Below are 21,964 nucleotides of genomic sequence, written 5' to 3' on the forward strand. Positions count from 1 at the left end.
CGACACCACTTGCAGACTCTCCACTCTCGAGGTCCCTCCCCCGCCGCTGTTCGCCAACCTGACCCCGACTGTAAACCGGTGCAGTGGTTGCTCAGGGAGGGGATCATTGAGCCAAGCTCAAGCCCTTGGAGGGCCCAGGTGGTCGGATGGTGGCCCCACCCCCCCCCCTCACGAACTCCTATTCTCTTTTCCCAGGAAGTCTGTCACCCTACCAGTTTGGCTGATGTCCCCGGGGCCAGTGCTGCTCCAGAAACCTCTGAGGAGCAATAAATACTCCCCGCTGGTCGAGAGGGTTCACCTTCTGCATGCGAACCCCCCAGTATGCTTACGTGGTCTTACCTGATGGGCGGGAGGACACGGCCTCCATCCGCGACCTGGCACCCGCAGGTGCGGCAGACCACTACCCTGAACACTCTCTGTTAACTATGAACCCTGTACCCGGGGTGACACCACGCTCACCAGGCCCTACATGGACTCCTCATGACACTTATATACCAGGTGCCTCGCACATGCATGAGCTGGAACCAGCACAACCTCCGTCTCCTGTGCAATCACCAATGTCGCCGGCATCTGTGCAATCACAGCCGGTGCTACGTAGATCGCAGCGACAGGTTCGACCACCTGATAGACTTGACCTGTAAGAAACTTCGCCACATGGGGACTCTTTCAAACAAAGGGGGGGTGAATGTGGTGAACTACGTGTGCCTGTCTGGACACACCCCCTGCTGACTGCTCCTGTGGCTCCTCCCACAGGCCTCTGTATAAAGGCGATTCAGGTCTAATCCTCTGCCTCATTCTCCAGGATGTAATATGATGGTCACTCACTGCTGGTTCCTTCTTCAGTCAATAAAAGCCAATATCTCGCCTTACGTCTCAGAGTGAGTTATTGATGGTGCATCACCTTGGAAGCCACTAATCTGTTTGACAAGCCAAGAGGCGAGCATTCCATCACATTGTCATAGCTGCTATCTTTTAGATCTGAATATGAAAGATTAGCTCCCATTAATTAGCCGCTGTTTGTCAGAACTTCCTGGGCTCATATTGAGCACTGGTTTTGTCTACAACTGGACAGTAATTAATGCTGTAACTGAAAGGCTGTTATGTTCTGAGATCACCTGCCAATTTGTTCTCCCTTTCTTCTGAGAGTAGAATCACCAGGTTATTCACAAGGTTTTAGCTCTTGTCACATTTCACAAATTGAGCACTGGTTGGTGAATCAAACTAGGACTTGCCTGCATGTAAAACATAGCACAAGGACTATCCATGAACTGATAGCCCGGTGTGGGTCTTTTAACTTAATGAAAGAGTAAGCAAAAGTTAGAGCTGGTGAGAGAAATTACAATGTCTTAATTTATTGAATTATCTTATCCAACATGTAAGACAAGATAAACAGGTTGACATAGAGGTCTGAATTGTAGGAGATACATTTTACATTAGCAATAATTCGAAGGTTTCTTTGCAATCTGCTCCCGTCTAACAACCAGTATAATTATAGCACTTCAATTACTGCTGCATCTCCCAATATTTCTTTCTTATTTTCTGTTGAACCAAATAATGGAATCTTCAACTGATCTTTCCATATTACAGAAGTAACATGTTTAAGTACATTTACTTGTCAAACCTGGTTTATCGACAGCAAGGTGTGGTGAGAGACAAAGTCATTAAAATTAACAGACTTCAATTAGCGTGACAGTGGGAAACAGATTTCAATACGCGAAAGATGTGTACCAGCGGGGAAATTAATCAGCATTGACACCAAGTTTCATTTAAGTCTCTGCATGCCCTTAACTGTCAAGGCAATTCTTTTTGTACCTTGTCTGCTACATTTTTCAACCTGGCTACACAGAAACATCCAGAAGTAATAAGCATTCAGCTGTAATGACTATTTTCTGCCACACTTGAATATCATTAGGGCAGAGACAAAGTCATTAAAATAAAGTGGAAAATGCAGAGACTTGAGAGCCATGCAGCCAAAGTTTTAGCTTGAAATACTAGACAGCAGTGAAAATAGTTATCATTACTTAATGAACATGCAAAAGGAGGCAAGTTGATTTTTATCACTTTTTTTAAGAAATATCATTGCCCTATCTTGCCCACAATATCTTGTTCTTGTTGGAATTCTGTTCCATTAAAACTGCTTGGTCTTCAATGTTGTGTATTTATTTGGTATTGAGTCCCAGCTTACCATCACAATTCCCCACAAGGACTTACTGGTACATAATCTTCCCAGCTTGAGTTTGCCCACTGTTAATGGCCATATTGACACTTCATCATGAAATTTCTCATCTCCAATCGCCCAATCAATCAAGCCGTCCTTTTTCTATGAATCCCAACACAGCTGTCACTGCCAGTTCAAGTTCAAGTTTATTGCCATCTGATGATACATATATACAACCAAACGGAACTTCATTCCTCCGGACCACGGTGCACTCACACAACATATTTCACACACAGCACGTAAACCAAAATACTATGCTATAAATAAGTTAATAAAATATCATGCAAAGTGCAAGTAGTAATGCACAGCACAGATAAACAGTAAATCTGACACAAGAAAATCTGCAGATGCTGGAAATTGAAAGCATCACACATAAAATGCTGGAGGATCTCAGCAGGCCAGGCAGCATCTGTGGAAGAGAGTCAACACTGCAGGTCAAGACCCTTCATCAGGACTGGAAAGGAAGGGGAGGGAGTGTAGGAAGGTGTAGGGAGGGGGAGGAAAAAGTACCAGGTGGCAGGTGATAGATGAAACCGGGACAGGGTGAAGGGGTGAAGTAAAGAGCTGGGAAGCTGATTGATAGGTGAATATTTTTATAAGATATCTAAATAGATACCTTGAAACAATACGTTTTGGTTTTCTCCTATGTTTCTCATAGTAGTGTCAGCAAGGTTAATTCTTGTTGAATGGGAAACTTTAGTATAGTGCCAGTAAATCAGCATCCCATCTTATGACATGGCTCCCTAAGTAGTACTCAGGAGTGGGAACTATGTTGACATTCCCATATTGGAAGCTGAATCTGAAAACCTCGATACGTGTTTGCCCTTGTTTCATGAAAACTCAACATAAAGCCCAAGATTTTGCCGTTAGAACTCTATGGAACAAAGTTGAGCAAATCCTGCATTTAGCCTTTCCTTGCAAACATGCTCACCAATTTCTGCCTTTGGCTGTATGAATTCTCATGAATGTACAATGTCTCATGCCTAGGAAAGCATTACTGTGACTGATTTGACTCCATTATAAAAATACCACATTACATTTGCAGTTCATTCAAAGCATTGCACATGGTGGATGAAAGAAGAACACAGCTTAAAGCAACATAATTTACTGGTTAGTGGAAACAGACTTCACTATTTTAATGGTGATCATTTCAGATCATTTAAATGATACTCCCTTTAACCAGGGACAACCAGATAATGGATGTGAATAATTGGCTCCCTTTATTTTCTTTTTCAAAGTATAATGTGGGAATTTACATACATAGCAAAATAAAATGCCTGTTATGACAACCACATGGCAGATGTGTTTAAATATATTGCCTGCTAATTATTATTCAAAGTTTCTTAATCAAATCATCATTGAATTTAAATTGAAGTTGTGCAAACATATTTCTATTAATATTAATATCAGTTAATGGCCTGAAACATACTCATCTTTTGCCAGCTGTTCAGAACCACCAAATTTGTGTTCCTCATGGATCAATAGATTCCATATTTCCCTGCCTGTGCAGTGCAGCAGAGATGCACAGAGCACACTGGAGGTCAGACACCAGCATGTTTGACTTCCTCTCCCACCTCTGGGGTCCAGGCATGGTTCAGGGGTCATCCTGAGCTAATTGTCCAAATGCACTTCGTATCCGACTTCTCAGCTAAAATCTGCCATATATTTATATTTAGCTCCAATCACTTGAGGGAGCGCCGATTTGTATGCAAAATTTAAATTTAGATTTTCCTTTATATTATCAGATATTAATATTTAAATTGCTTTATGCCGCATATTGTGTTAATAATTAAATTTGTTATTTTTCAATTTTTAAATAATTTATTATTCCTTTAAATTATTTAAAAATATTTCAACTGTCTTTAAATGTCTCTGCTCAGCAGAAATACTTGTTATCAGCTATAAAGTCCTTTAACAGCACAGGCTGTCAAAAAGCTAATAAGGCAATTGAAGCATGGGGATTCTAGACCTACCACAAGAGGCCTCGTTGTCCACACTTGGACTCTTGTCACTTTTTGAAGCAGCTGCAGGAGGAGCCTGACATGCATACTTAAGGCACAGGCTGATCAAACGTGATTCATTATTTCAAACAAAGCAAGATTTTAAAGTAAAAGGGATATATGCACAATATATATGCAAGTTGTGTATTTCTTCAAGCTAACTTCCTGAAACAAGCAAGTAAAGAAGTATTTTACATCCCCAGTGTCGAGCTGATTAATTTGGCCTGTAGAGGATTTACAAAGCACTGAAATGGTTATTTTGAAGAAGTCCCTTCAGCCCATTTGGCCTCTTCCTTCCAGAGGACCAAATCTACATCTTCCTATTTTAGCATCTAGTTGCATCTTAAATAAACATTGTGCCCTGCTCTCAACTTACCCTGCTGTCAAAATAATTGCAGTGCATACTCTGTCCTGAGCTTGCCATTCCTAGCGTTAAGCATGACTTCATCTTAACATGTGACCTCAGAACAGGTGAATAAATCTTCATTTATTTCTTTATCCTATTAAGTATTGATGTGTTTCAAAAGGCCTTTCTGGGTATGTGGCTTCTCAAGAGCTGAAGTAATTTTTCATAAATCATTGCCCTGAACACCAGCAATCTGTCACATTAGACTCATGTCTGGGGCTGCATATGCTGCATATGTCAGACAGCCTCTTTTATTCTGATGACTCAGTAGATGGTGCTGGAAAACTCACATTTATTCCTTGATACCAATTGACCTGAGAAGGAAGTGATGGATCATCAAGGTATAAACTACAAGAAAAAAACCCATAATAACCTGCAGTTCTTCAGCACTGAAAAACTACACAGCAGAAAGAATGCTAAAAGAGAAATTCAGGCATAATTCTGTTGAAGATGACCATTTTAGGATCACCCATATAGCGACACCAAAAAATATAGAAGGGCCCATTGATGGTGCTAATTGAAGAGAAATGAAAGGAAACTAGTGCAGAGCATAAAGACTGGTTCACACTGTTGATTTCTGCTTCTGTATCTGCCCTGTGATTACTTTGTATTTCTGAACACATTCATCTCCCGCTGTGATGTTCTAGGGCTACAGTACTGACTTCCTGTCACCATGGTTATCTTCCTGTGATGGTTGACGAAGATTTCTTAGGAATCCTTGGTGCAGAAATCAGTGAAATGTTGTCTTGCTTCCATGTGTTTATTTTACCTTTGTGCTGATATCTGCATCGAGGCGGTAATTGAGATAGAAGCAGTAATGAGAATGAGCATGAATCAGTGAGCGGGCGCTCCTCAGTTTAATGCTTGATGTGCATGTGATCAGCAAGAGGAGGTACTTTAGAACAATTTTCTAGGACTTGCATTGTTTGTTGTAATGCAGGTAATCTGCATGGTTTCAAGATGGCAAGTAACAATTAAGGTCAGTGAGAATGAACTTGTCAACAGTGAAACATTGACTGTTCTGTTCTATGTCTTACTGTACTACTTATTACAAATTACTATAATTTGCACATTGCACATTCAGATGGAGACATAATATAAAGATTTTTACTCCTCATGTGTGTGAAAGCTGTAAGAAATAAAGTCAATTCTATTCTTATACCTCTTCTTCTTCTCGATACAGTCCAGATCTATAGTTATAGGATGGTGTCACTTGGTGACCCATTATGACCTGACAGAAAGTTGTTTCATCATCTCTTCAATAGCAAAACTAGTTCAATCCCAGCATTTCTGAAGAAAACCGCTTGAAAGTATGTCACTTCTTTAATTTTTCAGCTTTAGCCCAAAGGAATGAGATGAAGATTCCTCTCTTGATGGTTACTGAAGCCCCATGTGAAATGGATTCTGGCAGAGCTGCCCTATCTTGTGGTTGACTTGAATCCACAGACCTGTGACTTTGTTGTATCTGCTCTGTTCTGGTTTTAGGTTGCTTTGCCAAGGGGGGTTCCAGCTTCATAATTTAGGTTGCTCTCTAGACATACCGCCTGTTGTCAGCACACTGCTTGCATAATGAGGATTAATTTAAATTTGATCAAAGTTAAATATTTTATATCTGAGCCAAACCAATACTTCTGAATGTTGATTCACTGTCAGCTCACACCATGTTCAGAAATTTCAATGCTTTAATATAATTTCGAATCACATCACATTCCCGGAATGGTTGGTTATAGTTTATAATGGATTAAGTTCATTGGAGAACAATCCAGTGGAGCCACAGCACCCGTTAGAACAGACCCTTCAACCGACTGAGTCTGCGTTGACCAAGCCCCCATTTATATTAATTCCATTGAAACACTAATTACATTTTTTCTCCCCACACTCCCAATTCCTGACTCTGATATTCACTTACATACTAAGGATGACTGGCCATTTAATCCTGACAGGCACGTGGAAGGAAAGGAATTGCATAGAAAGAAGCCACACAATTACAAAGAGGACCTGGAAACAGCACCAGAGGTCAGGACGGAACTAAGTTCCTGCGGCTGTGAAGCAGCAGCTCTTGTAGCTATGCCACTGTGCCACCCTCTTTATCTTAATAAGATAAAGAGTCTGTTTATTTGCACACAGAGATTATCATTAATTGATGAGTTAAATAGCCTATCACTCACCTAGTAGACATCAAAGTTATCCAGTCAACTAACTCAGCTTCTATTTATGTACCAGACACACTTCCTCCAACTCCTTATCACCCAATACCATTACCATCGATTCCTGTCTCTATTACATTCATGTTGTTAACATATTCCCAGGTAACTGGCCAAAATATTTTTTCAAGCCTATTGGGTGAATTTTATTCTTGTGAAAGGCGATTATTAGGGGAATAACGTTGTGAGTTTTAGACCATTAGACATGAGAGCAAAATTAAGCTATTCAGCCTATTGAGTCTGCTCCACCATTACAAAACTGACGTATTTATCATCCCTCTCAACCCCATTCTCCTACCTTATAAGATCTTAAGACAAGCATCTACAGGCAACACACGCAAAATGCTGCTGGAACGCAGCAGGCCAGGCAGCATCTATAGGAGGAAGTACAGTCTACATTTCGGTCCGAGACCTGAAACTTCGACTGTACTTCTTCCTATGGTGGAAGGGTCTCTGCCCGAAATGTCGTACTTCTTCCTATAGATGCTGCCTGGCCTGCTGCGTTCCACCAGCATTTTGTGTGCGTTGCTTGAATTTCCAGCCTCTGCAGATTTCCTCATGTTTGCATGTACAGGCAACCCTGGCTTTCTTCCTGTTCATTACGGTGAAGTGCTGCTTGCTGTCAAGAACAAGTGAGTCAATGAGGCGACTTCCAATTCTGCCATTGTTTCCTGGTTTGACCTGTGTCATGCGTGAGACTTTAAGTAAGAGGATGTTGTTGGGAATACTGACCGTGTGTTATTTTTTTGGTTTGTTGAAGCATTCCTGGATCTGCTATCTGTGCCTTTGACATGGAACAGATTTCCAGCATTTTTGATGGACGTTTCAAGGAGCAAAAGTCCCCAGAATCTATCTGGACACCAGTTCCTGAAGAACTAGTTCCAAAGCCAAGGTAGGAAAACCATTTGATACCATGTCACACAATAATTTAAAAATGAAATCTCTTAAATCTTTTGAAGACAGGATGTTAAAACTGTAAATTTAATGCCCTAACTTGGAAATTCTGAATCTCCCAAATGGATGTGCTAAAAATGGGAATTATAGTTGGTACCCTACTGTAAATTTCTACTCAGGATCAAGGAGGGTCCAAGAATGGGTCACCAGAGAAGGTAGGCTCCTGGGGCTGGAGATATTGAAGATTCTGGTCCCAATTAGTGGGCTAACAGTATCAAAGAAGCCTTGAATGATCAGAGAGTTGGTGTCCATGACATTTAGGATGCAGACAGGGAAATATTTCATCACTCAGAAGGTGAGCCCTTGGAATTATCTACCACAGGAGGCAAAGACACCGAATATATTTAAGGAGATAGGTAGACTTCTCGAAGGTATACGTGGGGTGCAATGAAAGACTGGGAATGTGGTATTGAGTTGGGGGGTTAGTAATAATCAGATGGAATCATGGAGCATGCTCAATGGGACAAATAACCAACTCGTGCTTCTGTTTCTATATGTTCTATATGTATGCTTCATAAAAGTAAGGATGACCTAAACTGATTTCAGCATGTTTTAAGCTATGGGCTTTCATCCTGTTAAAGCAATCACCATTTTATCACAAGGACTCCAGAAAGCAGAGAAAACTTCATGTGCAATTTTCAGTGAAGACTGTTCTTAAGGCTAGATTTAGGAGCCAAAAGGCTGGTATCCAAATTCCTGACTAACCAAATGATTTAAAGCTTAGCAACTGGATAGAAAAATGTGTAGAAAGCAAAATTCACACAATAGAAATAATCACTGTCAGCTTGCTCCCCACTTCTAAAGTCAGAAACTTGTAAGAATAAGTCAGTTTCAGGAAATAATGATGTAATCTGTGCCGACACGTCAGTGGAATATCGATGAAGTGTCAGTTGTTGATGGGTTGATCCAACGAATCGCATTAACTAGGAAACATTCAAATGCATGTCTAAGAGTCTATGCACTGACTAAAGTATAGTGTGAGCCTCCCTCTAGCTCTTCCCTCAATATGAGACAGCACGATCTGAATAATTGGACAAAAAGTTTTTTCAATGACATTTGTGGGACTCTGCTGTGTGAAAGTCGAGATCACATTTGCCAGCTTTGTGCAGAGACTGGCGAACAGAGTAGTGGTTAACGCAACACTCTTACAGCTCAGAGTGTCGGAATTTGGAGTTCAATCCCCGCATCCTCTTTAGGGAGTTGGTACATTCACCCCATGGAATGCGTGGATTTTCTCCAGGTGCTGCAGTTTCCTCCCACAGTCCAAAGATGTACCAGTTAAAGGACTAATTGGTCATTGTAAATTGCCCTGTGATTAGGTTAGGGTTAAATCGGGGTTGCCAGGGTGTCAGGGGTTGCTGGGCAGCGCAGTTCAATGGGCTGGAATGGCCTATTCTGCACTGTGTCTCTGAATAAATAAATAAGGCATTTTATGTATGTAATTCTCGTTAATGTTGCTCATCTTGTTCTGTAGATATGGAAGGAATATTCTGCTACAGATAAAGATACGAGAAACCTGTGCTTTACCAAAATAATATCACTTATCGAATTTTTCAAACAGAAATTCTTGGGAATTAATTTCAAAATATCAAACAAAATTGTGCAATACTTCAATAGATTGAAATGCCTACAGATTGGCTTACAAATGGAGCCTTATTAGTTTTGTTTGGAGATTGGTATATTAGACTAAAAAAACTGGCATGATAAGCACTCAGAACTAAATTTTGTCTAATGTTATGCAGAAAAGATTTACTCATCTGTAGAATCCAATTACATGCAGTAAATCAACTTCATGTGGTGTTCAAGAAAATAAAACAAGGTAACTTGTTTACTTGAGCAACACACACACGCATGCACGCACGCGCACACACACACACACACACACACACACACACACACACACACACACACACACACACACACACACAGACAATACTGGAGGAACTCAGCAAGTCAGGCAGCATCTATGGAAGGAAATAATTGTGGGCTGAGATCCTTCATCAGAACTGGAAAGAAAGGGGATAGAAGTCACACTGTAAATGTTTCAGCATGTTTAACAAGGTTTACGCTTGAGCCCGAAGCTAGAAAAAAAAGATATTATCAAATAATATTTTTGGATAAGGGAAACCACTAAAGACCATGAGACATAGGAGAAGAATTAAGCCATTGAGTCTGCTCCACCATTCAATCGTTGCTGATTTATTTTCCATCTCATTCTCATCCTGCAAACTTTGATGCCCTTATATATCAAATACCTATCAACCTCAGCTTTAAGTATACCCAATGACTAGTCCTCAGTGGATGTTTGTGGCAATGAATTCCATAGATTCAACCACCTCTTGGCTAAAGAAATTCCTCCTCTCTTCTGTTCTGAAGGGATTTCTTTCTATTCTGAGCCTGTGTTCTCTGGCTCTAGATTCTCCCATTGTTGGAAAAATCCTCTCCACTTCCACTCTATCCAGGCCTTTCAATATTTGATATGCTTCAATGAAATCCCACCTCATTCTTCTAAACTCTGGTATTTTCCCTGTAATAACATGGGCTGCTATCTTGTTTGGCCACCTTTGTCAGTCCTACCCATTATTTCCTCAAAGAACTCCAACAGATTTGTCAGGCAGGATTTCTCCTTAAGGAATCCATGCTGATTCTGTCATGGTGGAAAGTGTGCTGACTGGCTGCATTACGGCCTGGTATGGGAACACCAAATGCATCTGAGTGGAAAGTCCTCCAAAGATAGTGAATTTGGTCCAGTACATCACAGGTAAAACCCTCCAATCATTGAGTATATCTACATGAAACATTGCCTTAGGAAAGCAACATCCATTAGCAAAATCCTCATCACCCAGGCCATGCTCTTTTCTCACTGCTGCTCTCAGGTGGAAGGTATAAATGCCTCAGGACTCCAACCACCAGGTTCAAGAACTGTTGCTACCCCTTAACCATCAGGCTCTCAAACAAAAGGGGATAGCTACACTCATTTAAGGTTATATCTTATTTCTTGCTCATTAACTTATTGCTATTTATTTTTACCTGCATTTGCACAGTTTGGTTACAGTTTCTGTACTATAGATTTGCTAAGTTTACCCACAGAAAAAGAATGTCAAGGATGTAGGGTGACCTGTATGTACTCGGATAATAAATTTTACTTTGTACATTGACCTTGAACTTAATGTGCCAAGTACCACTAAACCTCATCCTTAATAATGGATTTCATCTTGCCATCCACGGAAGTCGGGCTAGGTGGCCTATGATTCCCTGCCTTTTGCCTCCCTCCTTTTTAAAGAGTGGAGTGATATTTGAGATTTTCCAGTCCTCTGGAATCACTCCACAATCTCTTCAGCTACCTCCTTTTGAACCCTGGGATGTAGTCCAGCTGACCTAGATGGCCCATAAAGTATATCCAACCACAAGATTGTATAACACCATTCACTGTTCATTGAATGATCCCCTGGGCTGATCCATGCATGGATGCCCTGCGTTAGACCAGCTATTCTTTGTCTGAAGGGGGATTTCTTAATATGCTGAAGTTATCCTAAACAACCCAAGTCCTCTTACTCTATTTTTTCAGTGTATTTTAAATTAATTTTCTAGGTTCACTTTTTGCATATGCATATATCTTTTAAAATAGCAAGAAGAGACCAAATTCAGCTATTTCTTGTCATGAATCAGTTGTCAAAGACCCAGGTTCAGCTTTATGCCTCTTTCCCTGCATGGCCCTGTTCCACAGTGACCAGATTTAGATACAACACTCAACATGCAGTTTGACATCTATTCAATCGTTTGAGATATATCACTCAACGTTTTATTAGCTTTGTTAATTGCTACTCTGTGATCTTTGGATGTTCAGTATTGATTCTGCTAAGAACCCAAAGTGCTTTTCAGCTTCAAGCAATATCAGTATCATCCCTCAAATGCACACATTGCCTAGTTAATCTTTTTGCATTCATTGCTTTATGCCCATGATATTAAACTCTATCTATGACTGTTTGGTCCACTCATAGTCTATTTTGTTCACTTTTTTGTTTCTAGATTGTTTCATGATCACCTGTTGTTTACTATTCCATCAGTCTCACAGCTGGATTCAAATGCTATGTTAGACCTTGACTCCTGAGAGATTTAAACTTCTTGAGTAATCTCTCTAGTGAAACTATTTGGAGGTCTATATACAAAACATTTTTGCATGTATCAGTGAATATATGGTCTGACACTTCCTAAAAAAAAAATCAGGGAGCTTTGCTTGAAGCTCATTGAAACTTTTCAGTCTAAAGCAATACTGACAGCTATCTATTAGACCATTGTCCGGATAATCTCCAATTTGAATCCTTAAATGATCAATTTCATTATTTCTCTTGGAATAGAATTAGGACTAATTAGTTTGTAATGAAAACAGAAAATGGAGAAAGCACTCGGCAGCTTAGGCAGCATCTATAGGGAAAGAAACAGAGTTAAACTTTCAGATCTATGATCTTTAATCAGAGCTGAATGTACCTGGAACTCAGATGTTTTCAACTTTGTGGGAGGGACGGAAATCATAGCAGTAACTGAAATGTAATGATGCTAGTTGCAGTGGTGAAGACTGGAAGAGGCAGTGAAGGCTTGCTAATCATAAATGATCTCCTTTGAGGAAAAGTAGTTAGAGAAGACTAAAATAAAACAGAGGAGGAGAAAGACAAAAAAATGAAAAAGAGAAAGCAAATGTGGAACTATAAAATGCACAATGACAATTCAAAACGTATCTGGCAATAGTCCCATCTGTTTTTGTCACTATTCTAAAAACATATATTATGTTTACAATCTTCAAATTACTGTTGTTTCTGAATCCTTTCTTATAGAATCATAGTATAGTGGAGCATGGAGCGAGGCCATTTAGCCCAACTTATCCTTGCCAGCCAGGGGGCACCCTTTTGTATTAATCCCATGTTGCACCACCTGGTTCTGAGCCTTCAATGCCAAGCCAATTCAAGTGCTCGTCTAGATACTTCTCAAATAGAATGTAGAACAATAGAGTGCAGTCCAGGGACAGGCCATTCAACCCATAACGTTGGGCCAAAACAGCTCAAAAACAAATCACAAACACCCAAACCCTAATCCTCCTACCTACACCATGTCCATATCCCTCCATCTTCCTTAAATTTATGTGCATATCAAAACGTCTCTTAAAAGCCTCTAATGCATTTGCCTCTACACCATGCCAGGCAGTGAATTTCAGGCATCCACAGCTCTCTGAGTAAAGAACTTACCTCTCACATTCTCCTTGAACCTACGCCCTCTCCCCTTCAATGGTATTAGACATTTTAACTCTGGGAAATAGGTACTCTCTGTCCAATCTATTTATGCTCTCAGAATCTTGTAAACATCTATCCGATCTCCCCTCAGCCTCCAACACTCCAGAGAAAACAACCTAAGTTTATCCAGTCTCTCATGATAGCATTTGCCCTCTAAAACAGACAGCATCCTGTAAACCCCTTCTGCACCCTCTCCAAAGCCTCATCATCCTTCCTATAGTGGGCTGGCCTAACCAGAGTTTTATAAAGTTTCAACATAACCTCCAGACTTTTGAACTCAGTGCCTCTACTATTAAAAGCAAGCATTCCATAAACCTTCTTAACAACATTATGGACGTGTGTGGCTACTTTCAAGGAGCTATGAACTTGGATCCCAAGATCTCTCTGCTTAGGACCTTGCCCTTAACAGTGTACTGTCTTTCTGCATTTACCCAACTGAGGTGCAATACCTCACATTTATCTGTGTTAACCTCCATCTGCCATTTCTCAGCCCATATCTGCAACTGGCCTATATCATGGAGTATTCTTCGCCAGTCTTCTACACTATTCGCAACTCCACCAATCTTGGTATCATCCACAAACATGCTAATCCGCACATCTACATTTTCATCAGGGTCATTTATATACACTACAAACAGCAGGAGACCCAGCACAAAACCCTGCAGAACTCCAGCTCAATTAAGTCCCTTCAATCTCTACTGTCTGTCTCCTATGCGTAAACCAGTTCTGAATCCAAACAGCCAGCTCACCACAGATGCCATGCATTTAAATCTTCTGATTTCGCCTCCCATGAGGGACTTTGTCAAACACCTTACTGAAATCCATGTAGACAACATCCTCTGCCCTACCCTCATCAATCTCTGTCATCACTTTGCTAAAAAGCTCAGTCAGGTTGGTGAGGCATGACCTACCACATACAAAGTCAAGCTGGCTCTCCCTAATTTTAGGCCGTGTGTTTCCAAATGCACATATATTTTATCCCGAAGGATTTTCTCCAGCAATGCTGTCAGTGACCCAGTTTCAACTACTCAGTGCCATAATAATTATTCATCTTGTTCCATCATTTAACTTTAATCTAACTCATGAGACTTATTTGCTTTGAGTGCTTTTTTTTGTTCTACTAGATCTCATTATTATCTATTTTTTAACTTTTGATTTTATATTTTTTTTATGATGCAACTTATTCTTTCTTAAAAAGCAGAATCATGGAGAAGCATTTTGTCCTCCACACCTGCTCCACCACTCACTCAGTAAGATCATGCAGATGATTTAGCCCAGCATCAACTTCCTTTGCTAACCCCATATTCTTTGATTCCATTAATAACTAAACCTCTGTATTGGGCTATTGATCTTTCACTGCCCTTCCATGTAGAGAAATCTAAAGGTTGACTGTCCTCTGGAACTGGCTTCTCTTGATCCTGAATGGCTTTCACTCTAATATGAGCCATTGACCCACGCGCTAGAGAAAAATCATCCTTACATCTATCCAGTCAAGTCTGTTAGGATTTTATATGTTCCAACCCCTCATGGTGTGGTAAGTTTTTTTTCTCTCTCTCTCTCCTTTTTAACCACTTCTAAAGTATTTAGTCAAACATCCAAATCAGTAGCTGAGGATTGGAGAAATTTCTGAATTCAGCAAAAAGGAACTAAGGCAATGAGTATAAAACATGAGTATAATCTAATGAGGAATGACAAGAAAAGACTAAACTCATCTACATATTGTTAGAAAGAAAAATGCATCTAATGGACTGAGACAGAATAGGTTACACTAGGGGAAAAAAAGAAGTGACAGAGATATTAAGCAAATGTTTTCAGAATCAGAATCAGGTTAAATATATTGGTGTTATGTCATGAAATTTATTGTTCAGTAACAGTACATTGCAATACTTAATAATAAAAACTACACAATAATTCAATTCAATTCAAGTTTAATTGTCATTCAACCACATACGAATACTCATGAATACAGCCAAGTGTTACTTCGGAGTCAAGATGCAAAAGATAGTACCAACAGATACACACAGCACAAAGCACATGAAAGATAGCAAGCACAAATAGCATCACAATCATGCTATAAAAGGGTCCCAAAACTCATGCCATTGATCAGCAGTCTACTACAATAGAGCCTGTCTTCCAGCAAGTGAGGACTGGGGGCTAGCATTCATACCAGCCTGGACCCTGCACCATACTGACATCAGTGGAGTGCACTGCCCCTGATAACCGCCCCCCCGCCCCCCCCCCCCCACAGCTTGAGGTCCAGTCCTTGCACATACAAGACAACAGGCACAGATAGAATTTCAGTAAAAAACAATGACACAGAATATACTTGTATATAGTCCAGACTCTCTAGTTCATTGAGATCATCAATCGACCACAATAAAGTTGTCTTCAGCCAAAAAACTTGAGTGGTGGGATACAGCACTGACTTCAACTGGGATGCTGCACCATGCTGCCCCCTGGTGGAGTGCACCACCACCAACGCCTGCCAAGTGGCACTGCAGCTTGAGGCCTAGTCCTCAAGTGTACAGGACCATATAGAATGTTAATAAAATACAGCCATGCAAAATATATACTATAGACTAGACCTACAAGACATTTCATGCATCTTCTTCACTGAGGATGGATATACCGTATACCCACAGCTCATAAATTTGGTGACAACACAACTATTGTTGGCAGAATTTCAGATGGTGATGAGGAGGTGTACAGGAGCAAGGTAGACCAGTTTATGGAGTGGTGTTGCAGCAACAAACTCTCACTCAATGTCAATAAGACCAGGCAATTGATTGTGGGCTTCAGGAAGGAAGAGTCAAGGGAATACACACCTGTCTTCTTTGAGGAAAGTATATATAAAAAAAATTAAATAAGTTGAACAAAAAGAGAGGGAAAAATACTGAGGTTGTGTTCACGGACTATACATTGTCCATTCAGAAATCTGATGGTGGAGGGGAACTGTTCCTGAAGCATTGAGTGTGTGTCTTCAGGCTCCTATTCTTCCTCCTTAGTAGTAGCAATGAGAATAGGGCAAGTCCTGGCTGATGGGAGTCCATAATGCTGGATGCTGCCTTTCTGAGGCATCGCCCTTTGAAGGTGTCTTGGTTGCTGGGAAGGCTAGTGCCCTTGATGGAGCCGGCTGAGATTACAACTTCCTGCAGCTTTTGCTAATCCTGTGCTCGCTCTTTCCACCTTTGATCCCTCAATGCAGACTGGTGCGTATTCCCTTGACTCTCCCTTCCTGACGTCCACAATCAATTGCCTGGTCTTACTGACATTGAGAGGGAATTTGTTGCTGCAACACTCCACCAGATCGACTTTGCTCCTGTACACTTCCTCATCACTATCTGAAATTCTGCCAACAATTGTTGTGTTGTCAGTAAATTTATAGATGGCATTTGAGCTGTGGGTATATACAGTAGTATATCCATCTTCAGTTAAGAAGACACAGTAAATGTCTTGAAGATAATGCTGGACTGTGAATGAAGTGTTCAATGAAAACATGTTAAGTAGAAAATAGTTTTTGGAGAAATTAACAGGATTGAAGGCTGATAAATTCCCAGCACCTGATAATCTGAAACCTACGGAGGCATCCGTGGAGGTAGTGGGTGCATTGGATTGTCATCTTCCAAAATTCCACAGGCTTAACAATGGGTGGTAAATGCCACCTTTCTAGTTAAGAAAGGATATGGAGACAGTTAAAGAAAATGGAATAGATGAAGAAATTAAGTTAAGTTCTTACTGGATGGCCAGTAATGTTTGGAAGGATGAATGGCCAACCTTTTCTCCTATTGTAAAAATTATTATACAACCCTCCTTTCCGAAGTGATGGAAATATACCATGGGGCACTATGTTGTGTCTTGTCATTGAGGAAATCTTTATGTATTTGGTGTTTAAGGCCACATTCGTGTTTATCAGCTGTCACTATTGGACCTGGACTTGATTCTGTGTATCTTTTCTTTCATATATGTGGAAGCTCCATTTGGTTATGTCATCACCAAGTGGGCGTTGAAGTCTTAGGCCTTCTGGCACATACTGTAGATCTGATCACTTGATCACATTAGTCTCTAGATCAATCTTTATGGGCTCTATCAATTCTAACCATTAGTTATAGGTTTTACAACTCAGAATTGGGCCCTTCAGTATACCATCTCCATGCTTACCTGTTTTGCCTGTCCACACTCATACAATTTGCCCACATTAATACTGTATCCTTCTGTACCTTGCTTATTTAAGTGATCATCTAAATGCCTTTTAAATGGAATAATCCTATTTGACTCCACCACTTTCTCTGGCAGCAGGTTCCAGACGCATCACGGAATCATGCCGAAAGATTAAAGCTGGGAGCATCACTGAATCACAGCTGGAAGATTATAACAGGGAGCATGACTGAAGGATTATAGCTGGGAGCTTGAAGTCCAATGATACACATTGTATTGAAAGGATAGGCAGGAAGGCAGAGGGGGCAGCATTGCTCTGTTGGTAAAAAATAAAATAAAATCATTAGAAAGGGGTGACATAGGGTTGGAAGGTGTTGAGTATTTGTAGATCAACCTAAGGAACTGCAAGGGTAAAAAGACCCTAATGGGAGTTGTATACTTACCCCCAAACAGTAGTAAGGATGTGGCCAACAAATTACAACAGGAGACAGAAACTGCATGCCAGCAGAGCAATGTTACAATAGTCATGGGAGACTTCAATAAGTAGGTAGATTGGGAAACTCAAATTGGTGAGGATTACAGGAGGGGGAATTTCTCGAGTGCCTACGAGATGGCTGTTTAGAGCAGCTCATGGTTAAGCCCACTAAGAGGATCAGCTATTCTGGGTTGGGTGTTGTGTAATGAACCAGAATTGATAAGATACCTTAAGGTAGACGAACCATTAGGAGCAAGTGATAATAATATGTTCAAATTCACCCTAAACTTTGAGAAGGAGAAGCTAAAATTAGAGACAACAATGTTACAGTGAAGTAAAAGGAACTACAGAGCCAAGAGAGAGGGTTTGGCCAGAATTGATTGGAAAAGAACACTGGCAGAGATGATGGCAGAGCAACAATGGCTGTAATTTCTGGAAACAATTCGGAAGGCACAGGATATATACTTTCCAAAGAGGAAGACATATACTAAATGAAAGATGACACAACCATGGCTAACAAGACAAGTCAAAGTCAACATAAAAGCCAAAGAGAGGGCACATAATACAGCAAAAGTTAATGGGAAATTAGAGAGTTGGAAAGCTTTTCATAACCAACAAAAGGCAATTAAAACATCATTAAGAAGGTAAGGAAGGTATGTGAAAGAAAGCCAATAATATTAAAGAGGATACCAAAAGTTTCTTCAGATACATAAAGCGAAAAAGATATTGGACTGCTGGAAAATGATGCTGGAGAAGTTGTAGTGGGAATACGGAATGGCAGATGAACTGAATAAGTATTTTGCATTGGTTTTCACTGTGGAAGACACTAGCGCGGTGGTGGAAGTTCCAGGTGTCAGGGGCATGAAGTGTGTGAAGTTATTATAACTAGAGAGAAGGTTCTTAGGAAACTGAATGGTCACATGGTAGGTAAGTCATCTGGACCTGATGGTGTACATCCCAGAGTTCTGAAGGAGGTCACCAAAAAGATCATGGGGCCATTAGTAATAATCTTTCAAGAATCACTAGATTCTGGAATGGTTCCAGAAGACTGAAAAATTGCAAATGTCACTCCACTCTTCAAGAAAGTAGAGAAAAAGAAGAAAGGAAACTATAGGCTGACCTCAGTGGTTGGGAAGATGTTGGAGTCGATTATTAAGGATGAAGTCTCAAGGTACTTGAAGGCACATGAAAAAATAGGCCATAGTCAGCATGATTTCCTCAAGGGAAATCTTGCCTGAGAAATCTGTTGGAATTCTTTGAAAAAATAGCAAGCAGGTTAGACAAAGAAGAATCAGTTGATGTTGTGTATTTGCATTTTCAGAAGGCCTTTCGCAAGATGCCACACGAAGAGGCTGCTTAACAAGCTATGAGCTCATGGTATTACAGGAAATATTCTAGCATGGATAAAGCAGAGGTTGATTGGCAGAAGGCAAAGAGTGGGAATAAAGGGAGCTTTTTCTGGCCAGTGACTAGTGGTGTTCCACAGGTCCCTGTTTTGGGACTGCTTCTTTTTATGTTATGTGTCAATGATTTGAATGATGGAATTGATGGCTTTGTTGCAAAGTTTGCAGATGATATGAAGATAGGTGGAGGGGCAGGTAACCTGAGGAAGTAGAGAGGCTGCTGAAGGACTTAGACAGATTAGGAGAATGGGCAAAGAAGTGACAGATGGAACACAGTGTTTGGAAGTGTACGGTCATGCACTTCTGTAGAAGAAATGTAAGGGTTGACTATTTTCTAAATGGAGAGAAAATACAAAAAACTGAGGTATAAACGGACTTGGGAGTACTTGTGCAGGATTCCCAATAGGTTCGTTTGCAAGTTGACTCCGTGGTGAGGAAGGCAAATGCAACATTAGTATTCATTTCAAGAGGGCGAGAATATAAAAGCAAGGATGTAATGTTGAGACTTTATAAAGCATTTGTGAGACCTCACAAAGTATTGTGCGCAGATTTGGGCTCATTGTCTTTGAACGGATGTTCTGCAACTCGAGAGTGTTCAAAGGAGGTTCATGATCATGATTCCAGGCTTGTCATATGAAGAGCATTTGATGGCTCTGGGTCTGTATTCACTAGAATTCAGAAGAATGACTGGTGACCTCATTGAAACCTATCGAATGGTGAAAGGCCTTGATAGAGTGGATGTGGAGAGGATATTTTCTATGTTGCGAGAGTCTAAGAATAGAGGACACAACCTCAAGGTAGAAGGGCGTCCTTTAGAATGGAGATGAGGAGGAAGTTCTTTAGCCAGAGAGAGATGCATCTGTGGAATTCTTTGCCACAGGTGGCTGTGGAGGCTGAGTCTTTAAGTATATTTAAGACAAAGTTTGATAGATTCTTGATTAGTCAGGGTATGAAGGTATACGGGGAGAAGGCAAGAGATTGGGGCTGAGAGGAAAGTGGAATCAGCCTTGTTGAAATGGTGGAGCAGATGCAATGGGCCAAATGGCCTAATTGGCTCCTATATCTTGTGGTCTTATGTCAATCACTCTATATGTTAAAAAAGAACTTCAGAATCAGTATCAGTATGGCATGATATTTGTTGTTCTATGGCAGCTATGCAGTACAATGGTTAAAAATATTGTAAATTGCAATACTATATATACATTAAATTAAATGGTGCAAAAAGGGGAGCAGAAATGGTGAGGTTCTGTCCATAGGTTGGTTCATTGTCCATTCCAAAATCCGTCGGTGGAGGGCAGGAAACTGTTATTAAAACATGGGGGATGTGTCCTGTACCTCCTTTCTGATGGTTGTAATAAGAAGAGAACATATCCTGGGTGATAGGGATCCCTGATGATGGATGAAGTCGTTTTGAGGCAATGCCTTTTGAAAATGCCCTCACTTCTGGATAGGCTAGTGCCCATGATGGAACTGGCTGTGTTTGCAACCCTTTGTCCCTTTTTCCAAACCTTTATAGTGGCCCCTTCATACCAATGGCAATGCAACCAGTTAGAATGCTCTCCATGATACATCTAGAAACTTGCTCAAGCCTTTGGTGACATACCAAATCACCCCAAACTACAAATAAAATATATCCACTTCTTTGTAATCACATCAGTATGTTGGGCCCACGGTAGATCCTCTGAGATTTTGACTTGTAACTGCTCACCCTTTCCACTGCTGATACTTAGATGAGGACTGGTGTGCTCCCTCGACTTTCCCTTCCTGAAGCTCCCATTTTCTCTTTCCTCTCAGCTCAAACTAGTGCTCTTTTGGTTTTGATACACCTGCCATGGGAGAAAGATTCAGACTACCTTAACTATGTCTCTTGTGTCTTGTATACGTCTACCAGGTCAGGCATCAGCCTCCTTTGTTCTGGGAACAAATGACAAGCCTAGCCTGTCCAGTCTCTCCCCATAACTTATGTTCTTTGGTCCAGTCAATATCCTGGTGAATCTCCACTGCACTCCCAGCAGTGCAATCACATCATTCCTATCATATGACAGTTACTGAAATCTCATGGGCAATATTGTTTTTTACCAGATTTTAATTTTTAAATATCCCTTAGCTTCCCCGGTACCACATTTGCACAAACTCTTTTCTGACTATACTGATCCCATGACACTGGGAAGATGTTTTCTGTCAACATTTAACACTCAAGTTGAAGATCTTAAATGATCCACAATTGTTCACCTCACAAGTCAAATCAAACACTAATCCCCGTGGGAGGGAGAAAACCCAGAGAAGGGAAAATGAGGCAGGGTACAGGAGCTTTGACAGGTTTTGATAAGTGAGGTTGAACGTGTGCTTCAGAGATCGAGTGAAGTAAAATGGTTGTCATCAAATATATCTTAAGTTAAACTGGAAAGATGAAAACAAGGCAGTATTTCACTGCAGATAGATCCCAACACAACACTGAAACATTACTTGAAGCTGGATATAATAGCTCAACTTAAAAGAAGTACTGCAATTTGTTTTCTATTATCAGCTTCACCAGAAGGCAGACTTGATTAGACTTCTAGCAATGTTTGAAAAACAATGTTAATTTTCACTAGAAAAGTTATTTTTGGAGATAATTCCAGAGAGAAAGCAGTTAATATTACTAAAGTCTAACAAGGATGTCCTTTTAAATTACTGTTTAGAAAGTTTGGATTGTGCTCTGTCATTTTTGCTCTGCAATCCAGTCGACAAGAATTCAAAATTGGGTGATATAAAGCCATCATCCACAGCATACAAAGGAGAGAATCGTGCTGCAGTGGAGTATTTCAGCACTGACTTCATTTATGGAACAAGCTCATGGTGCTAAAGGTTCCATCAATAGACGT

General features: G+C 40.5%; 1 protein-coding gene across 9 annotated transcripts in view; it reads left to right on the plus strand.

The window, feature by feature from the left end:
- sema6bb (sema domain, transmembrane domain (TM), and cytoplasmic domain, (semaphorin) 6Bb) overlaps window positions 1-21,964 on the plus strand; it is a 617,098-nt gene that overhangs the window by 545,685 nt on the left and 49,449 nt on the right. For all 9 annotated transcript variants that reach the window (XM_059991587.1, XM_059991586.1, XM_059991588.1 and 6 more), the window contains one exon: window positions 7,589-7,720. In XM_059991587.1, coding sequence (XP_059847570.1) covers window positions 7,589-7,720 — 132 coding nt within the window. The remainder of the gene's footprint in view (window positions 1-7,588; window positions 7,721-21,964) is intronic.

Source organism: Hypanus sabinus, chromosome 16, assembly GCF_030144855.1.
Source record: "Hypanus sabinus isolate sHypSab1 chromosome 16, sHypSab1.hap1, whole genome shotgun sequence".
Classification (NCBI taxonomy): Eukaryota; Metazoa; Chordata; class Chondrichthyes; order Myliobatiformes; family Dasyatidae; genus Hypanus; species Hypanus sabinus.